At 35.5% G+C, this 17,602-nt stretch overlaps 1 protein-coding gene across 3 annotated transcripts in view; it reads left to right on the top strand.

Annotated features, from left to right (window-relative positions):
• col4a2 (collagen, type IV, alpha 2) overlaps nt 1-17,602 on the top strand; it is a 59,664-nt gene that overhangs the window by 11,254 nt on the left and 30,808 nt on the right. For all 3 annotated transcript variants that reach the window (XM_083535752.1, XM_083535754.1, XM_083535753.1), the window contains exon 4: nt 7,303-7,383. In XM_083535752.1, coding sequence (XP_083391878.1) covers nt 7,303-7,383 — 81 coding nt within the window. The remainder of the gene's footprint in view (nt 1-7,302; nt 7,384-17,602) is intronic.

Raw genomic sequence — 17,602 nt, forward strand, 5'->3', positions numbered from 1 at the left:
CTGGGTGAGTGTTCAGGCTTCTGCTGTTTAGGCTGATTTTTATCTTTTTGCATCTGCATATCTTGTCGGTTTTAACCCAAGTTGTTAATCACTTGTTCTTTAGCTTAAGATCAGAACAGAACAAATATCTTTGACTAGGATGAGTCAGCCATCCCAGCCATAACATGGCCTTATTGTGCCTTCTCATTAAATATTCCCCCTTTCCTCCTTTTTTTTCCTTTTCACTGGGCTCACTTTGTGCCTTCATAAAGGTCATTTAGGTGTAGTTACACCTGAAAAAGGCTTTTCTAAATTCTCTGTCTATTCTTTTTGTTTCTTTGGATCATATATACTGTTGTTCTCTTGTGGAAGGAGAACCGCTGATAAGAAAGGGTTTATCAGTGTAGATGATTCTAATTAATGTCTACAAATTTATTGGAAGGAGATGTTCAAAATTGGGCGAATGGCCTATTGTGATCAAAAGGAAGGGAGAGTGCATTCAAGACACACTGCACAGACAAACTAGAGGTTAATGGATTTGGCCTTGGCATGACGTATGTCTCAAATAGTTCAGGAATTGCTCTGTATTTGAATATTATTCAAGTTAGTGATTTTAATACATATCATCGATTAACAGATTGGCAGAATGTCATCAATATCTCTTTTTCATTATTCACAGTGTCCACAGCGAAATTAGGTTTTGTATACGGCCTGTATTTCCCCAGCTGTTTGTAGCAGATGTTTCATTTCACTGAAAAGCCATATTGAAAGCATTTGCACTGAACCTGTCACTGTTTATCATCACACATTATCAGGCATCAGTATATTTACAGGAAGCCATTTAGATACAGTATATTCAGGAAAACCATATGCAGTCGATTGGCATTGCTGGCATTTTTTACTGCTTAACAGATACCACACTCCCTTATATGTATTAAACAGAGCAGCCTACACGCTTGTATGACAAAACCCACCCACAAGGCACATTCTTCTCTCATTATATCTAACCCGTTTTGAAATGTAAACATTTGTTTAAAGGTGGGATGTCTTAAACTTCTTGTTAAGTCAAGCATTGTCCCTGTATTCCTATCCTTTTTGGGCTTTAGGTATTCTTTGTACATGATTTCTGGATTCCTGGTTTGATTTTGATATCAATAATTGGATTTGGATTTGGAATTATTGTCAATGTGGAGTTTCTGTCCTCCAGTGTATTCTCAACCAATATTCTCTTCATTCATTCATTTTTCTTCAGTAACCAGTTTATCCTGATGAGAGCTATTGGGAATCAATAGCTGTTCTAGCTGTTCACTTGTCCTAGCTGTTCTAGGACAAGTGGGTATATTAATGGAACACACCTGTATATAAACGCAGCATTGTTGTAGGCACTTTGCGGTCATTCAACTCAAAAATCAGTTTTCTACCAAAATTCATTTGACATTCTCCACTGTTGCAAAGCCTTTTTTAAGTCAAAACATCAGGCCAATGTTTGGTGATCCCTGATTCAGCGGGGTCTTGTGGTGAAGATATTCTATCACGAGACTGACCCCTTTGACACTTGGTTAGGGTCAGTCTTCATGCAGATAGGATCACAGCTAAGGTCAGAGGTCAATAGACAAGAGGGCAGAAAGTCAGGGTTCAAAAAGCTTTGAGTGATTCAAGTTATGAGACCTCAGGACCCTATCACAATCCAAATGAGCAGCTCTGTCGAGAACCTGCATTGAGTTACACATGACTGGCAATTTATTCAGTTGTTCGAACACTGGGCTTTTCATTTCAGCTTAAACTGATTATAAGGACAATATAGAAGAAAATAAAAGTTAAATATTATTTGAACTTTGTTGATAGTGTGGTTGAGAACAACAAATTAGATCAATAAATCAGGAAAGAGACAGATCCATTTATTCATTCAAAAATGTGTAACTCTTGTTAGTTGTTCTGTTTATTCTCTTGCCATTTGAAGAACACAGTTCTATTTTATCATGTTTGAAAAACTATGGCTCAAATCTTAATTTCAACAAATAACTTCTATACAAAGACTACTTTTAATTTATGCATATTTAATATATGTTTTATGCAGTGGTGGACAAAGTACACAAACCATGTACTTAAATAAAGGTAGAGATGCAGTAGGTAAAATATGACTCCAGTAAAAGTACAAATGCTCTGTTTAAACTTTCACTTGTGTATTTAAACATTTGAAGGAGTATTTTCCTTCAAATGTACATCAGTATTCAAAGTACTATAATTTAATATGGCTATAATGTTCTTATTATCAATTTTGTCACAAGACGCTTGCTTATTCGACTTAGTTTATGTGAAAAGACTCTAATGTTACTCTTAGTACACCAATCTATTAATAGAATGATAATAAAACAATGATTGATATCTATCAAATTATCATGAGCTCTAAAACTTCTTTTTAGCTACTTCACAAGTGTTGTGGCAAGTTAGAGTGAAGAGTTTCCTCCATCATTTATTACTCTTAAAATGTTCTGCTTGCTGTTGAACTGACGCTGAACTGTATGTTGGTGATAAGTAGATTTCACCAAGCGGCAATCAATAAAAGTGTTAAACAGAGTGCGTGTTATACCCTGATCGGTTACTTGCTGTGTCCTTGACCAAAGTTTTTAGCCACTAATAAATACTAATAAATAAATAAAATAATAACTAAAAACGACTGATTTCGCAAAATGTGATGGAGTAAAAAGTGAGATATTTGATTTGAAATTTAGTGAAGTTAAAGTTTCCCCAAATAGTAATACTTCAGTACAGACACATGAAAAAGCTACTTAATTACAGTAAAGAATTGCATTTTCTTTGTTACTGTCCACCACTGGTTTTATGGTTAAACGTATATTTTGTAGCATTAAAATTTGACTAAACATGCTCCTGTGCACAACACAGTATAATACTTCTTTTGGGATGAAAAGTGGGACCATTGTTCTCCTTACTCGATATCAGTTTCTGCCAGTACTAATGCTCGTGTGGCTGAATGTGCCAATTCCCATAGTCAAACTCCAAAATATTGTCTTCCTAGAGGAAAAAGGGTTATTAAAGCAGGAAAGGGGGAATGAGATGTTAAAAAAGCAAACACGGATTTGATGGTCAGGTGTCTACAAACCTTTGGCCAAAAAGAGTAGGTCTTACTCCAAATTTGTATTATCTATCAACTAGTAGACTGGGCGGACATTAAAATGTCAGAGTGCAAGTCAAAAAATGTTTGGAATCTATGTTTAAATGTTAGAAAAAGCAACATGTCCTTATTTGGTAGTTGAAAGCAACCTTCTGAATTTCTCAGGGTGCCCTGTTCCTCATGAGGAGGACATAACATAGTAATAACATTCTCAGTGGGACTTGGAATTGGTCCATAACAATGCACAGTGCTCATGGAGCTGACTAATATCTAATGCCTTTTTTAAAATAAAGTCCTTCCGTTTTATACCTTGTTAAATTGCATCAGTCTTTTCACTAGTATGTAGTGACAAATAAATCATTTGCAATCATTCTTCACTTCATTTACTTTATTTACAGTTACTATCTCTTGAAAAAAGTTTGTGAATGGACATGGCATCAGAGTACAGGGGACATCTGCTGTTATCAATCTTTTTCATTCTATCACCCAAATCAAGGCTCAGTCAAAGCTTTAGTATACAGAGCGTGACTGTGTTTTTTTCTCCAGCTCTCACGCAAAAGCTTGACGTGTTGAGCTCGGTTTGTGCCAGACACCTGTCTTCTGGCTTAGCTAAGGCTGTTTTTTCAGAGCTGTGAGAATATTGTGGAAGTGGCTGAAGCTGGAGTCTTTTGCGGTTAGTCAAGAGTCACCGAATTGCTCAAGTGTTTCCGCTCGGTCTAAACTATCTGATTTGTAATGAGACATGTCTTATTCTATTACCCTCTTCATTAGAAAACACATAATCTTTTCACCTATCACATAAAACTTGTGAAACTGTCAATTTTTACTCCAAAATATAGCAGGTCTCCTGTGGTTCAGTCACAAATGTATCATGTTCTACAGTATATGGATTTATGTATGGAAGTTAGCTGACAGTTTAATTACAAGTATCACATATATTAATAACTTTTTAAACTTAAATAAATTTATAATCGATTATGCATTTACAATATAGTATTGAAATGGACATTCATGGTTTCAGGGCATTCATGTGTCACTGTTGTGGAATGAGGCTGGAAAATCCCCTGTCTAGTTCTGGGGGGTCTGAAAATGTTCCATTGTGAATAAAGACCATTGACATGGTTTTCCAGTTGCATAACAAGTGGTCTCTTATGTCTTCGAAACATCAGTGTCCACTGTCAGTAACTGGCACATTTCATTTAGATATACATCTTGTCAGCATCTTTCATCTATATAGGGAAATGTGTAATTCCCTCAGTTAAGTTTTTTTGAAGTGATAATGGCTGAGCCTTGATCTCTATGAAGCCAACACCCTCAACCGTGAGATTCTGAAGTGATCTCATCTGAAGCAGTGGAAATTAACAGTCATTTATTAATGAATGATTAATGAAGTAATTTATTAAGGCTGAAGCACAATAGCAGGTAAAACAAGAAAGCATACAAATCTGCAAAAATGCCCCAACAATTAATTTTGCTGTTCCACTGAGTTTAGCTGCGACAAGTCAGCAAACTGTTTGTCATGAAGTATAATTATGTGTGAATATTTGTCACTTTGTACAGTAAGTATGTTGCTTTAATCACTCTTTCTGGGAGTGTATTTATTGCTTGGCTTACTGTACATAAAAGCAGCAGAATATGAGCTTAAACAGAGTTGGATAAAATTTTCCCTTGAATTCTTTTATATGTTAATTGCCCTTGAACATGGCCCTCGGGAACTACATATTTATTTTACATACTGTATATTACATATATTTACGAATGTTCTGTAAATAATTTTGACTTCCAAATGTACACCAATTGTTCTCTTTTGTACTGAAAGTTTAGCTGGACTTTTTTTTTTTTGCTGTGCACATTTTTTTAATTTTCTGCATAGCTTGTATGCAGCTGTATGTTAGCTATGTGGGGTTCGTTTTTTCCACCACTGCAGCTAAGGTTTTCTAAATGTTATTTATTTACACACAGTAACAATACATTGTTTTATTTCATTTGTAAACTTTACAATTGGTTACTCAGTTATTTTTAAAGTACATTCTATTATTTACAGTACAGGTTATTGTATTGTGAGTACTGTTTTGCAAAGTGAATAAATATATCATAGTCTGAAAATGTGTTCATATTATAGTGAAAAACATCTGAGGAATTCCATCTTGTTATTTATCTTTATGTTTATGAATGTGATTTTGACCATGTGCGCTTTAGTCTTTGTCTACTACCACATGGTCCCGCTATTGTTGATCACTGAACACATACTCTTTGCTGTTGAGCAGACCTCAACTGTTTGTCTGTAATGCTTTCACATGTGCTTTTACTCAACATTCAACATTGATCATATTCAACTTTAAAAAGTTGTGGTATATTATTCATCATGCATTCCACATTCACCTGTTCCTATCTGAGAAATGAACAGATAAGGAAAAATTATCTTGAAAGAGCCGCTACAGTCATTGGTAACAAAAGTCTGGCACAAAACTGCGTGTTTGGGCGTTACAAGAAATATTTGCAGGAGTTATGTATATATTATAAGAATATACTGTAATTGCTAATGACAGACTTGACAGAAATGTTCAGAACATGTGGCCTGTTTGATTCATGAGTGTGTGAAGCCCAACTAACAATCCAACCACATGAATACACGTGAAGACTAGGTTTAACACATTTTCACATAATGCAAAAGGTTCAATAGGAATAAAATACCACAAACGGTATTTGAAGTGATTGATCGTTTGTTTGTTCAGGTAAAATAGTATTGTGGAAGTGATGGAAAATGCATTTATGGAAAATGGGGACTGGGACATGACTAAGCAAATCACCTTTGTTACTCATCGTCTGTGGTAAATAAACTAAAGCAATAAGCTAAAGTCATTTTTCCCTTGTTATTTGGGTTTCCATATTGTGTAGGCTTTATCCTGTGGTTTATTCTTTCAACTTTTCCACCTGACAGAACAATGCCTTTATTCCACCGGATATCCCACATATGTTTTTGCATGATGACTAGTTTGCAAATGAAGATTTCACAGATTAAGTAGTTTTGTTATGTCCAAGGATTCACTTGATAAATCTGTTACAGTTATTTGCTTCACTTAAGAATCTTTATATAGAACCTACCAAACTTGTCTATATTTTAATATTACATCTCAAGAATAAGATTAAAGACGTTGCATAACTTAGACATTGAAATATCTGTTTTGAGCATTTAGAGATTGAATCTCTAAATGGATCTCTTTGTTGTGTAGGCTAGATGTCTCAATGTGGCCTTTGTATTTTTCACATTTAAAATCGCATGTCTACGTAACAAGACAGAATTCCTTCTATTCACATTTCCACATCTCTGCACTGTAAGAATAAAAGCCACCGGTTGTCTTTTATTGAGAGACGGAAAGCACATGCTGACATGTGGTTTTATGGAAAACAGGGTTACTGCATAAGTCTAAAAAATCAGTGTGTGGGAATGGCTGGTGTGTTTGTTAGAATGGAGTCTCTAAGGATGAGATTGCTTGCCTAATAAGCCTTATAGAGGTTCTATGCTGTGCATGTGAATGCCTTCTTACATATATAGGATTATCATGTAACAGTACCTTGTTGCACTTGTGCATGACAAAAATACATGACAAATCGAATCGATCACTTCATAATTAATCAGTGATGCCATTTCAACCAAGATTACCAGCTAGAGCAATTAAATGTTTTCATTAAACATATATAAGATACATCTTAGTGTATATATAAAGATAGATTTTAGTATAATAACTAAAATAAATCTTCATTAGTCCACTAAGGACTTTGTATCGTATTGTTCAGTAAGAAAATGTAAAGAGTAATTAAACTATTTGTTTACATATTTATGCCTTCCATCTCTACACTCTTAGTACTGGGATGGAAAGTTAATGAATGCTGTAGCTGAGAATTATGGTTCCCCCATGGTTTACTGTGTGTCATAATATGAACATTAACTGCTATAAATTATCACCATATCAGTGAAGACCAAAAATTAACAGCTGTCAAATCTTTGACAGATGTTAAAAAACTTGGTAATTTTTGGTATTTTGTAAAGTATTTCTTTTATTATTTAATGTACTTTGTCATTTTTCCCATTTAATAAGGCTATAAATAAGTTTAGAAGTGGAGCTTTAACCACAAGCTCATTAGTGTGCGGTAAACAACAAATAATTGTTTTGTTTTTTACTTTTTAGGGTGGTAAGAAGCACAGTGGGATATGTGGGGGAAGAGACTGCAGTGGTGGGTGTCAGTGCTTTCCTGAAAAAGGTGCAAGGGTAAGTGTGTCTATCTGTCCTATCATCCAGTGTTCATCATTACCACTGGCTCAGCTTTAGACTAGATCATTAGGAAACAATTTGAGAGAAACAATTATGTTTTTGTTTTTGTTCTTGTTTTTTTTTTTTTTTTACAACACCACAAAAGGGTAAGGGTGCCTTGACAGGTTGATTAAACCGTTTTCCTTTACCTTTGACCTGAAACACATCATTTATAGTGAATCATAGAACCATTTACATACCTATACATTACACCTCACACTTACACACACTCTTATTTTGACCTTAAGGGTCACAGATCAGTTACATACAGTTTTTTTGTGGGTAAATTCTCTCACACCTTTCTTTGTATGTTTTCATGTTTTCAACATTTTGATGTGTGAAAAGTTCATGAGGTCAACTGCAAAGATCTAACTGCCATATGTTATGAGAACAAGCATATAGGATTAGACTAGGCATTAATGAAAAAATAGGAGAGCAAAGATTACAAGGAGGCCTCAGTAATAACCATGAAATGTGTGCAGTCTTTCAGTAGAATATGTTTTACGGTTTTCCATGAAGAATTCTGTTATGCCAGAAGGCAGCTGTATAATGTATTGTAATGGATCTTTCTGTATGCAGTCTTGACTTTTGGGATTTCTCTTAAATATGGACTGGTACAAATCCAAATTGCATACCTTAATCTGACAAGTAATGTCTATTGATTAAAAGAAAAGCTGCAATTTTACATTTAGGTATACAAAGCTTGCTCTTGAACTGTGCTTTACTGTTAAAGAAAGTATTAACTAGCTTGCATGTAAGTGTACTGTTTGTACAACATAGAGGTGAACTTATGCTTACTTTGGTGAAAGGAAGTCCTTTAAGGGGGAGTAAGACAGAGAGAGGAAACATTCCACAGCAAACACCAGGATGCAAAGGGCCTCATGAGTATGGGTCAAGTCGTCAGCGCTATCTTTCTTCCTTGCCCCGTACCGGAAAGGGAAAGAAGGTTTGATTGTTTTTGAGTGGTGTATTAAGTGCATTAAGTCTGGCTTGCTCTGACGGTGTTTCCCTAAATAACATTATTTACTTTTGTTCTATCAACCATAAAAAATGCACCATTAAATTTAAAGGAGATGCCAGCCTTTCCCTGGTGGTCTATTCGATCCATTCAGCATCCCAAAACAAATAGGTCATTTGCCTTCCGTTTTGGCTTGTTTATTTCCCTTTTCTTTTCAATGTTTATGTATTCATTTCCTTGTATATCTTGCATCTTTGCATAGCTTCTATATTCCACATACTAAATCCACATCCTTCCATTGGCATATTCATAAATACTGTCTTTAGGGGAACCTGGAGCCTCACAGATGTCTGGGTTTATTTACTTTCCTTTTATGGTCCCTGTGATATTTGGCTGTTCAAGAGGAACATGTGCAGGTTTTGTAAAATGGGACAATGAGAAACTTTTGCAAAATATAATTTTTTGAATCCTACAAAGTGTAATAGTGTGTGTGTGCTATATATTTTGCCAAGACATTATATCCATCATATAAAAGGATGTAAAACAGACTCGGTCTGTTACATGGTATTGCATAAAATAGATTTTGCAGTTGTTTTTGTAGCTATTGGTGCGAATAAAGCAAATGATTATTTCTACTGTAGCCTTCATCTGCTATGTATCCTTCAGTATTCACAGATGCTTGATAGGATAGATTTACAAGTGCATTTAAATGATCCCTTGTGATGATCTGTATATTTATCAGCTTGACATCTGTGTTAAAACCTCCCTTAATTCCGTTATCCACTACTAAACGTAAAAGGCTCCCTAAAGACAACGCCCTAAGTTTGTTGACAGCAGATCTAAAATGAAGCCACAGTTTACAGAAACAACATTAAGGCTAAACAGAAGCATTGCACAATAATCTCAAGAAAAACCACCCAATTCTTTTTTAATTTTATGTTTACTTTATAAAAGTAGGCCATGTCCTGGTGGTACATGCTTTCAGACATGAGGGCATGATGCTGTTTGGCAAAATTACCAAATTACCAGAGATACCAAAAAGAAGAAATGTGCAACTATTATGCATTGCTGTAATGGTAGGAAATGTTTTCAGTTTTTTGCAAAATTCATATCTTTTATGTGCAAAGATGTTTTAAAAATATTCCAATGAAATTTTCTGTAGATAAGACATTTCTGCAATTATACATAGTCACTGGTAGTGATTTAGAAAGTGATAATGGTAAAATAAATATATTTTCTTAGAAATAGAATATAGCCATAAAGAAAATCTGCACTGGCGAAATCTACTATGGGAAAATGCAGTGCACAGTACCCCTGGAAAAGGAAGTGACACACGGATGTTCAGCACAATGAGTACTATCAGATCTCTTTTTGGGAAAAAACACTAAAGACTTTCTTTTTACGCAACATACATGACCAGGGTTACTTATAATTGGAACTATTTCCATAAGTAAATACATAAAACATTCATTTGCTACTGGTAGAATGTTACACACACCCCAAACACTTCATTAGAGAATATAATGACTTTTTGTGATACCTGCATCTGAATGTAAAGATTAGATAAACTTGGAACACTTTTTCAGTCTCCTTTTGATCATGAACGTGCCAGTCGCTGGTTCGCTGGTTTCATGAAGTTTGACCTGTATTTTAACCCATGTTAAACTACAATATCCTCCACCTGTAACTGTCATTTGATAGCAGACAGCTTGATATTCTGTTTTTGTTTGTTGACTTTTACCAAATTGTTGATGTTTATGATAAGAAGATAAGAAAGCTTTATTGTGATTGTACTGTGCAAAACAATGATTAAACATTTAATGACTTAGCGTGAGTCATGAAGTCTAGACCAGACATAACCAGGGGGGAAAAAAATTATTAGTATACATTATTCATATAAGAAAGGATTAAATGACAAGGATGCTGTTATAGCAGTGACAGGGTGATGCAGTGTGATTTAATTAAGTGTTTTATTAGTTTTGCACAAAAGCAATTTGCCAACATGTTATGGAATATCTAAGAAATAAGTTCCTGTTGTCACTTACATTATAACAGTTGTTCCTCTAAGAGCCCCAATAATTTAGTTTGTAATTATGAACCTACGAAATGCAAACACTTTCCTGTGGTAAACTACTTAAAATAACATTTTTCCTTCTTACCTGAACTGCTGATACAGACAACTTCTCCTCACACTAAACCTCACCAAAGCCATCCTTTAGTGAAAAATACAATATAAAATTAGATCAAGTGCTTTAATATAAACCTGTATTTAGAGTACATTAGTATTAAACCTTCTGGCTGGATTAAGGAATATAACGGTACTATGGTATATAGGAAACATAATATCATTTTAAACAGGGATTTAGGGCAATCTCTTTCATCAATGTAATGCTGTTTACAACAAATATACTGTAGTGTAGAGTGCTTGGGCAAACAAATACAAAGTTTGTGGTGCTTGTTAGCGGTTCATAATACAAACAAGAAGATCATAGAGTGGTTTTACCGTTAGACTGTGAATAGTGTTTATGTTTTTCTGGGTAGTGGTTTCTGTTTCCATGGTTTTGTGAGTTTGTTTAAGTCTGTGTAGTCTATGGAGTGTAACCTGCACTAAATGTTATGGAATTTCCCACCGGGATGAATAAATTGTTATCTTATCTATCCTATCCTTTCCTTTCCTATCCTATCCTATCCTATCCTATCCTATCCTATCCTATCCTATCCTATCCTATCCTATCCTATCCAAACTGCATTTTGTTGCCTTGTACTTGTACATGTGTAATGACAATAAAGTTGAATCTAATCTAATCTAATCTATCCGATACTTTACTATATTTTACTATACTGTATTGTAATGTACTGTACTGTACTATTCTGTACTTCAGTAGTATCAATCATCCAAACAATTTTTCAATCGCAAAATCACATAAAATCAGTTGGAGTATGATATCAGGGATAAGATAAAGATAATGCAGTTTTGCGCAAAATCTTCCAGAGTACCAGACAAAACTGATCAAATGACAGTAGTTGCAGTAAGGCATGCTCTTAGAGATCACTAGGTTGTTAAAGCTCAAAAAGGATGTAAGAAATTCCACAGGTTGCAGTTATAAGAAGCTCATGGGAGGACATCCTGAATGGAATACCATCACCTCACCACTGTACAGAAGGGAGATCATGTTTTATGAGAAGTGGTCTATGCTAATTCCATTTCTTAAACACTTGTGATACCTTTAACATGAAGAATTCCCAACAGACTACAGCACTGGTATTTTGGGAATTTATTATTTTCTGTTTCTTTTCAGCTTCTTTTTCTTAAGTTACTAAGAATGTTCCCTTATTAATCCTTGAATGTTTTGGGTCAAAAAAAGTTATTTTCTTTCTTCTCTAACACACTCATTTAAATATGCAGCTTCTGCAATCATTACAGCCTTTGTAGGGCCTTTCAGCATTAGATTCTTGACAAGACAAGAGAGGCTTTGTGTGTGAGGTACAAGCATGAGACACAAGCTGTGATTAGAGATAAATAAGAATAAATATGGTAAACTCCCCTTGGATATTGCTCTAAACAGCTCTAAGTTCTCTTTTGGGAAGGGACAGATAGCTTTAGATACATGATACTTTCTTATTTTTGCCCTAATGTCATCAAGGACATGACATGCAAACATAACAATTACAGTGAGGAAAATAAGTATTTGAACACCCTGCTATTTTGCAAGTTCTCCCACTTAGAAATCATGGAGGGGTCTGAAATTGTCATCGTAGGTGCATGTCCACTGTAAGAGACATAATCTAAAAAAAAAAATCCAGAAATCATAATATATGATTTTTAAACTATTTATTTGTATGATACAGCTGCAAATAAGTATTTGAACACCTGTCTATCAGCTACAATTCTGACCCTCAAAGACCTGTTAGTCTGCCTTTAAAATGTCCACCTCCACTACATTTATTATCCTAAATTAGATGCACCTGTTTGAGGTTGTTAGCTGCATAAAGACACCTGTCCACCCCATACAATCAGTAAGAATCCAACTACTAACATGGCCAAGACCAAAGAGCTGTCCAAAGACACTAGAGACAAAATTGTACACCTCCACAAGGCTGGAAAGGGCTACGGGGAAATTGCCAAGCAGCTTGGTGAAAAAAGGTCCACTGTTGGAGCAATCATTAGAAAATGGAAGAAGCTAAACATGACTGTCAATCTCCCTCGGACTGGGGCTCCATGCAAGATCTTACCTCGTGGGGTCTCAATGATCCTAAGGAAGGTGAGAAATCAGCCCAGAACTACACGGGAGGAGCTGGTCAATGACCTGAAAAGAGCTGGGACCACCGTTTCCAAGGTTACTGTTGGTAATACACTAAGACGTCATGGTTTGAAATCATGCATGGCACGGAAGGTTCCCCTGCTTAAACCAGCACATGTCCAGGCACGTCTTAAGTTTGCCAATGACCATTTGGATGATCCAGAGGGGTCATGGGAGAAAGTCATGTGGTCAGATGAGACCAAAATAGAACTTTTGGGTCATAATTCCACTAAACGTGTTTGGAGGAAGAAGAATGATGAGTACCATCCCAAGAACACCATCCCTACTGTGAAGCATGGGGGTGGTAGCATCATGCTTTGGGGGTGTTTTTTTGCACATGGGACAGGGCGACTGCACTGTATTAAGGAGAGGATGACCGGGGCAATGTATTGCAAGATTTTGGGGAACAACCGCCTTCCCACAGTTAAACCATTGAAGATGGGTCGAGGCTGGGTCTTCCAACATGACAATGACTCAAAGCACACAGCCAGGATAACCAAGGAGTGGCTCTGTAAGAAGCATATCAAGGTTCTGGCGTGGCCTAGCCAGTCTCCAGACCCAAACCCAATAGAGAATTTTTGGAGGGAGCTCAAACTCCGTGTTTCTCAGCGACAGGCCTGAAACCTGACTGATCTAGAGAAGATCTGTGTGGAGGAGTGGGCCAAAATCCCTCCTGCAGTGTGTGCAAACCTGGTGAAAAACTACAGGAAACGTTTGACCTCTGTAATTGCAAACAAAGGCTCCTGTACCAAATATTAACATTGACTTTCTCAGGTGTTCAAATACTTATTTGCAGCTGTATCATACAAATAAATAGTTAAAAAATCATATATTGTGATTTCTGGATTTTTTAGATTATGTCTCTCACAGTGGACATGCACCTACGATGACAATTTCAGACCCCTCCATGATTTCTAAGTGGGAGAACTTGCAAAATAGCAGGGTGTTCAAATACTTATTTTCCTCCCTGTATGTATCAAAGGGCAGTTAATTCAACACGATTGCAATGACATACATAACAACATAAAAACAAGGAAAGTGGAACAAGTCAACCAGGGTATGGGACACATGACATGAAGTGAGATGCTGTTTTTTTGCTAACTAAATACTGAGTAAAAATTTCTAAGTGCATTTGTACATTTCATGTTTGTGCCAAACACAAGCTCAACAACTCTCAGTTTTGTTTACACCATAGTGCTATATGTTGCCAATGAAACACATTTCTGACTTCTGATGTTTCAATGGTAGGTGCTTTTCTGTTGATTTATAAAACTAACATAACTAAAACTAACCAATAACAAAACTGACATACACTATGCAAAAGTAATTGTATTTGGCTAAAACTATATGTAAGTGAGGTTGCTTTATGAGCTACGTTTTCATATATAATAGTTACATTATTGACATATTATATGTAATAGTTACAGTTACTGCTAAAAGAGATTCCATGCAAATACTATAAATCATTGTCAATGTAGTCATTAGAATTGGTCTATATTTTACTACACTGGTTCCCAGTAAAACAAGTACGACTTACTTCAGTAAGAAAACGTCAGTACCTGAGTAAGACTGACTTCAGTGATGAAAAGGAAAAAGTGAGTCACTGCTCTGTAAGGTTTAGTGTAATCATCTAGAAGCATAACAGTCTGAAACATTCTGTGTACCTCTTGATTAATTACATTTATAAGGTGGATATCCTAATTGCTAACACATTTATGGCACCACTGTAAACTGTTGGTTCGTTTTTTGCTTTGCTATCTTGCATAGTCTTGTATCAACCAGTTTGATCTTTCACTTTACCAAAATTGTTGATATCAACGATTTTGAAAAGTGACATAATTATATAATTTAAAAGATAAAAAATACCCTGGGAAATATTATGCCTGATCAGGTGGAGGTTTTAGGTTCTTTGTTTTTATACTACTGTTTACATTTTTATGGTCTAATAAATAGCGCCGCCAAAACAGAGCTTCTTGGGATTGGCCTTCAGAGATGGAAGAAATGAATTTTGTTGGAGGAGTATGTTTTAAATGTGTCAAGGACTGTCAGTTGAAATCAAAGAAGAATTTATGCATTGCAGTCACATCCTATTTCTGTCAGCATTTCTCTTTCTCTAGTGGTCATACTAATTCACATCTGCACCGGAAAAGGTGGTAACCAGTTTTTATTGTGGCATTGTAGACATAATGCATGTTTTTCTATGGTTTCTGACAGCTTTGTCACATTTTACAAATTGCCCAGGGCTCCAATATAATTTTTACTTTATATCACTAACAGTCTTATTTAATGAACTTTGTCAGTGGAGAAAAATATTACAAATGTTACCTGTAGTTTTAGGAATTCTCCCAACAGCTGTCAAGCATAGAGATTTGTGCAACCTATAAAACAACATTTGGTCTGGTTTAATAATTTCTACTCTCATTAGTGCCTACATACTATTAAAAGGTTTTAGAGCTCCTTGATCCTACATGTCTTAAAATAAATTAACAAAGGATTCTTATTTACTCTTGACTCATCTTGACTTAACTCAAATTGCAGTATACTCACTTTTCTCAAGTTTATTTTTTTGTTCATTCTGGAAAACAGTTAAATTATATTACATTTAATTAGATATTTAAGAGTGATTTGGTTTGATTTAGTTATAAATAACCTTGCATGGAAAAGATAACCACTACACTTAGTTCACTGTCACTAAACCATATGTTACCCATCACATCCTTGCAGTGCTCTCTGGGGTTAACCCCAAGCCAATTTCACTCAAATCACATTCATGCAGGGTCCTTAGTGGAACATCCATTATCTGACAAGCACAATTTTTTTGGAGGAAGGATTGAAGTGACTAGGTAATTTGTGTGCTGCTGTTTGTGATTTGAAACAGTGTGTTAGACTATAACAGTGATAGACAAGAATATTTGATTTTGGTTCAAGTATTCAAGGCATAGTGATTTATATCAGAAACAGCACAGTCTGGTAGATATTAGCTTGCCCACATTTGGCTCCATGCCCAGATTGTTGAATAAGTCCCCTATTGCACAGCTTTAGAACAGCTGGTCTATAAGAAGGTGTCAGGTTTGGTCATGAGAAAGTGAGTTTCTGAACAAACTGACTGGACATTGGCCTTTGATTTCTTGGGGTTTCAAATGTCATGCATTCATTCACATCTTGTGTTTTTTTTTAAACAGGAATGTAGATTTATTTGTAACATTTACATTTATTTCTAAAGCATTCTATAATATGCTGCTACCTAGACTTACTGATCACCACGATTCACTGAATATAACTCCTAAAACTTGTTCATTCTTGTATCATTCTGTAAAAAAAAAAATCTCCATACAATCCCAAACTCAAACTCTTTCAAACTCTACTTCCCAGACTACCATGTTGTTACTGACAGCATCCTTAAACTCTATTTTCCAAAATACCACAGGAAGGTAATAAACTACAGACTATATGATATATACTATACTATCATGAAGTTGCTTTTAGCAATGCTCAAGTTTATTAAATAGATTTGACCTTTGTTTGTTTCACTACTTTAATTAGTACAGTGACTTGCTCAGTTTGTTACATTTTGCTTGGTCAAATTTGTTAAAGGATTTGGCCTTTTTATGTCTGCTTATTATTTAGGTTTCCTTATTCTGATCCAAACCTGTATACAATGAAGGCCTTGAAAGAACTTTTTTCTACTTGTACGTGTAAGAGTTACAATAACAAGCAGTGATACAGTTTGTTTTAAAATATAAGATAATATGACCATAAATTATTTTTATTTACATCCTCATATTTTAGTCTCCTGTCTTTATGTTCATTCACACTACAGCTGGTCCATGTCTTCACTCCACGCAGGACCTCAGAAAGTCCATTCCTGAATTCTGAGGCAACTACACAGGTGGCTGGCCCCAAAGTCCTCTGGGATACTGGAGGCCCTGGCCAGGACACAAACATTCAGAATCACACATATGCACATGTACAAATAAGGCTGAGCTCCACCCACTTTCCTATACTTATACAGAACATTTACAATCCTCTTTAGATAGTGTACTAGCACATTATGTATTATGTGCCTATACATATAAAATGTTTCAGTTGGATTGTTTTTTGTGTATTTTGGTCTAAGCATGCTCATCCTAGTCAGCAGTCTGAGGCACATGGTTATGCACGTGTGATGGACTAATTATGGCCAAGTCTAAACATAATAAGAGGAGCATAAACACCAGCTCTCAGTGTAGCGCACACATGCTCTGGAGAGCAAAGTAATTCAGCCTCAAAGGCCTAAGTAAAAAGCCACTGCAGTGTTGAAAAATGAGATGTGCATAAACATTTTACACCACCATTTATTTAAAAAAAAAAAGGCTTTACTGCAATTACTATATTCATTGTGCCCATTGCTACTGGAATACGCATCAGAACAACCACAACCAATGAATTCTTGAATGAATTCCTGAGCAAACACATAATTATTTGCAGGTGATTGTATTAGATGTCTAAAAATGAATTCATTTTATTATAAGGATAAAAAGTAATATTTTGGCCAGAAAATATTTGTGATTTTGTCTGGGTTGCTGGATTGCACTCCACAAAATCAGAAAGAACATGTACCCATGTCACATCCAACTTTTAAATCATACTTTTGCTAGTACATCAAGAACATCAAGGCAAGTAGTCCCTTGTGTATTGTTTATGAGTACATAATTATATGTTTATTTTCTTATGAGTATTGATCCTTCGCAGATTTTAAAGTAGTCTGGAACAGCTGCATATTCTGCCGCACACAACAGAATTGCACATGGCCCTGCCATGTTGGATGTTAAATTAAAATTATTAGCTTCTGGAAAACAAAATAGTTTTCAGCATATGTATTTACAATAGAAGAAGTGCTATTGCAGGGACCAAAGTGCTACACAATTCTCAGAAGGAA

This window comes from Silurus aristotelis (assembly GCF_946808225.1).
Source record: "Silurus aristotelis genome assembly, chromosome: 3".
NCBI lineage: Eukaryota > Metazoa > Chordata > Actinopteri > Siluriformes > Siluridae > Silurus > Silurus aristotelis.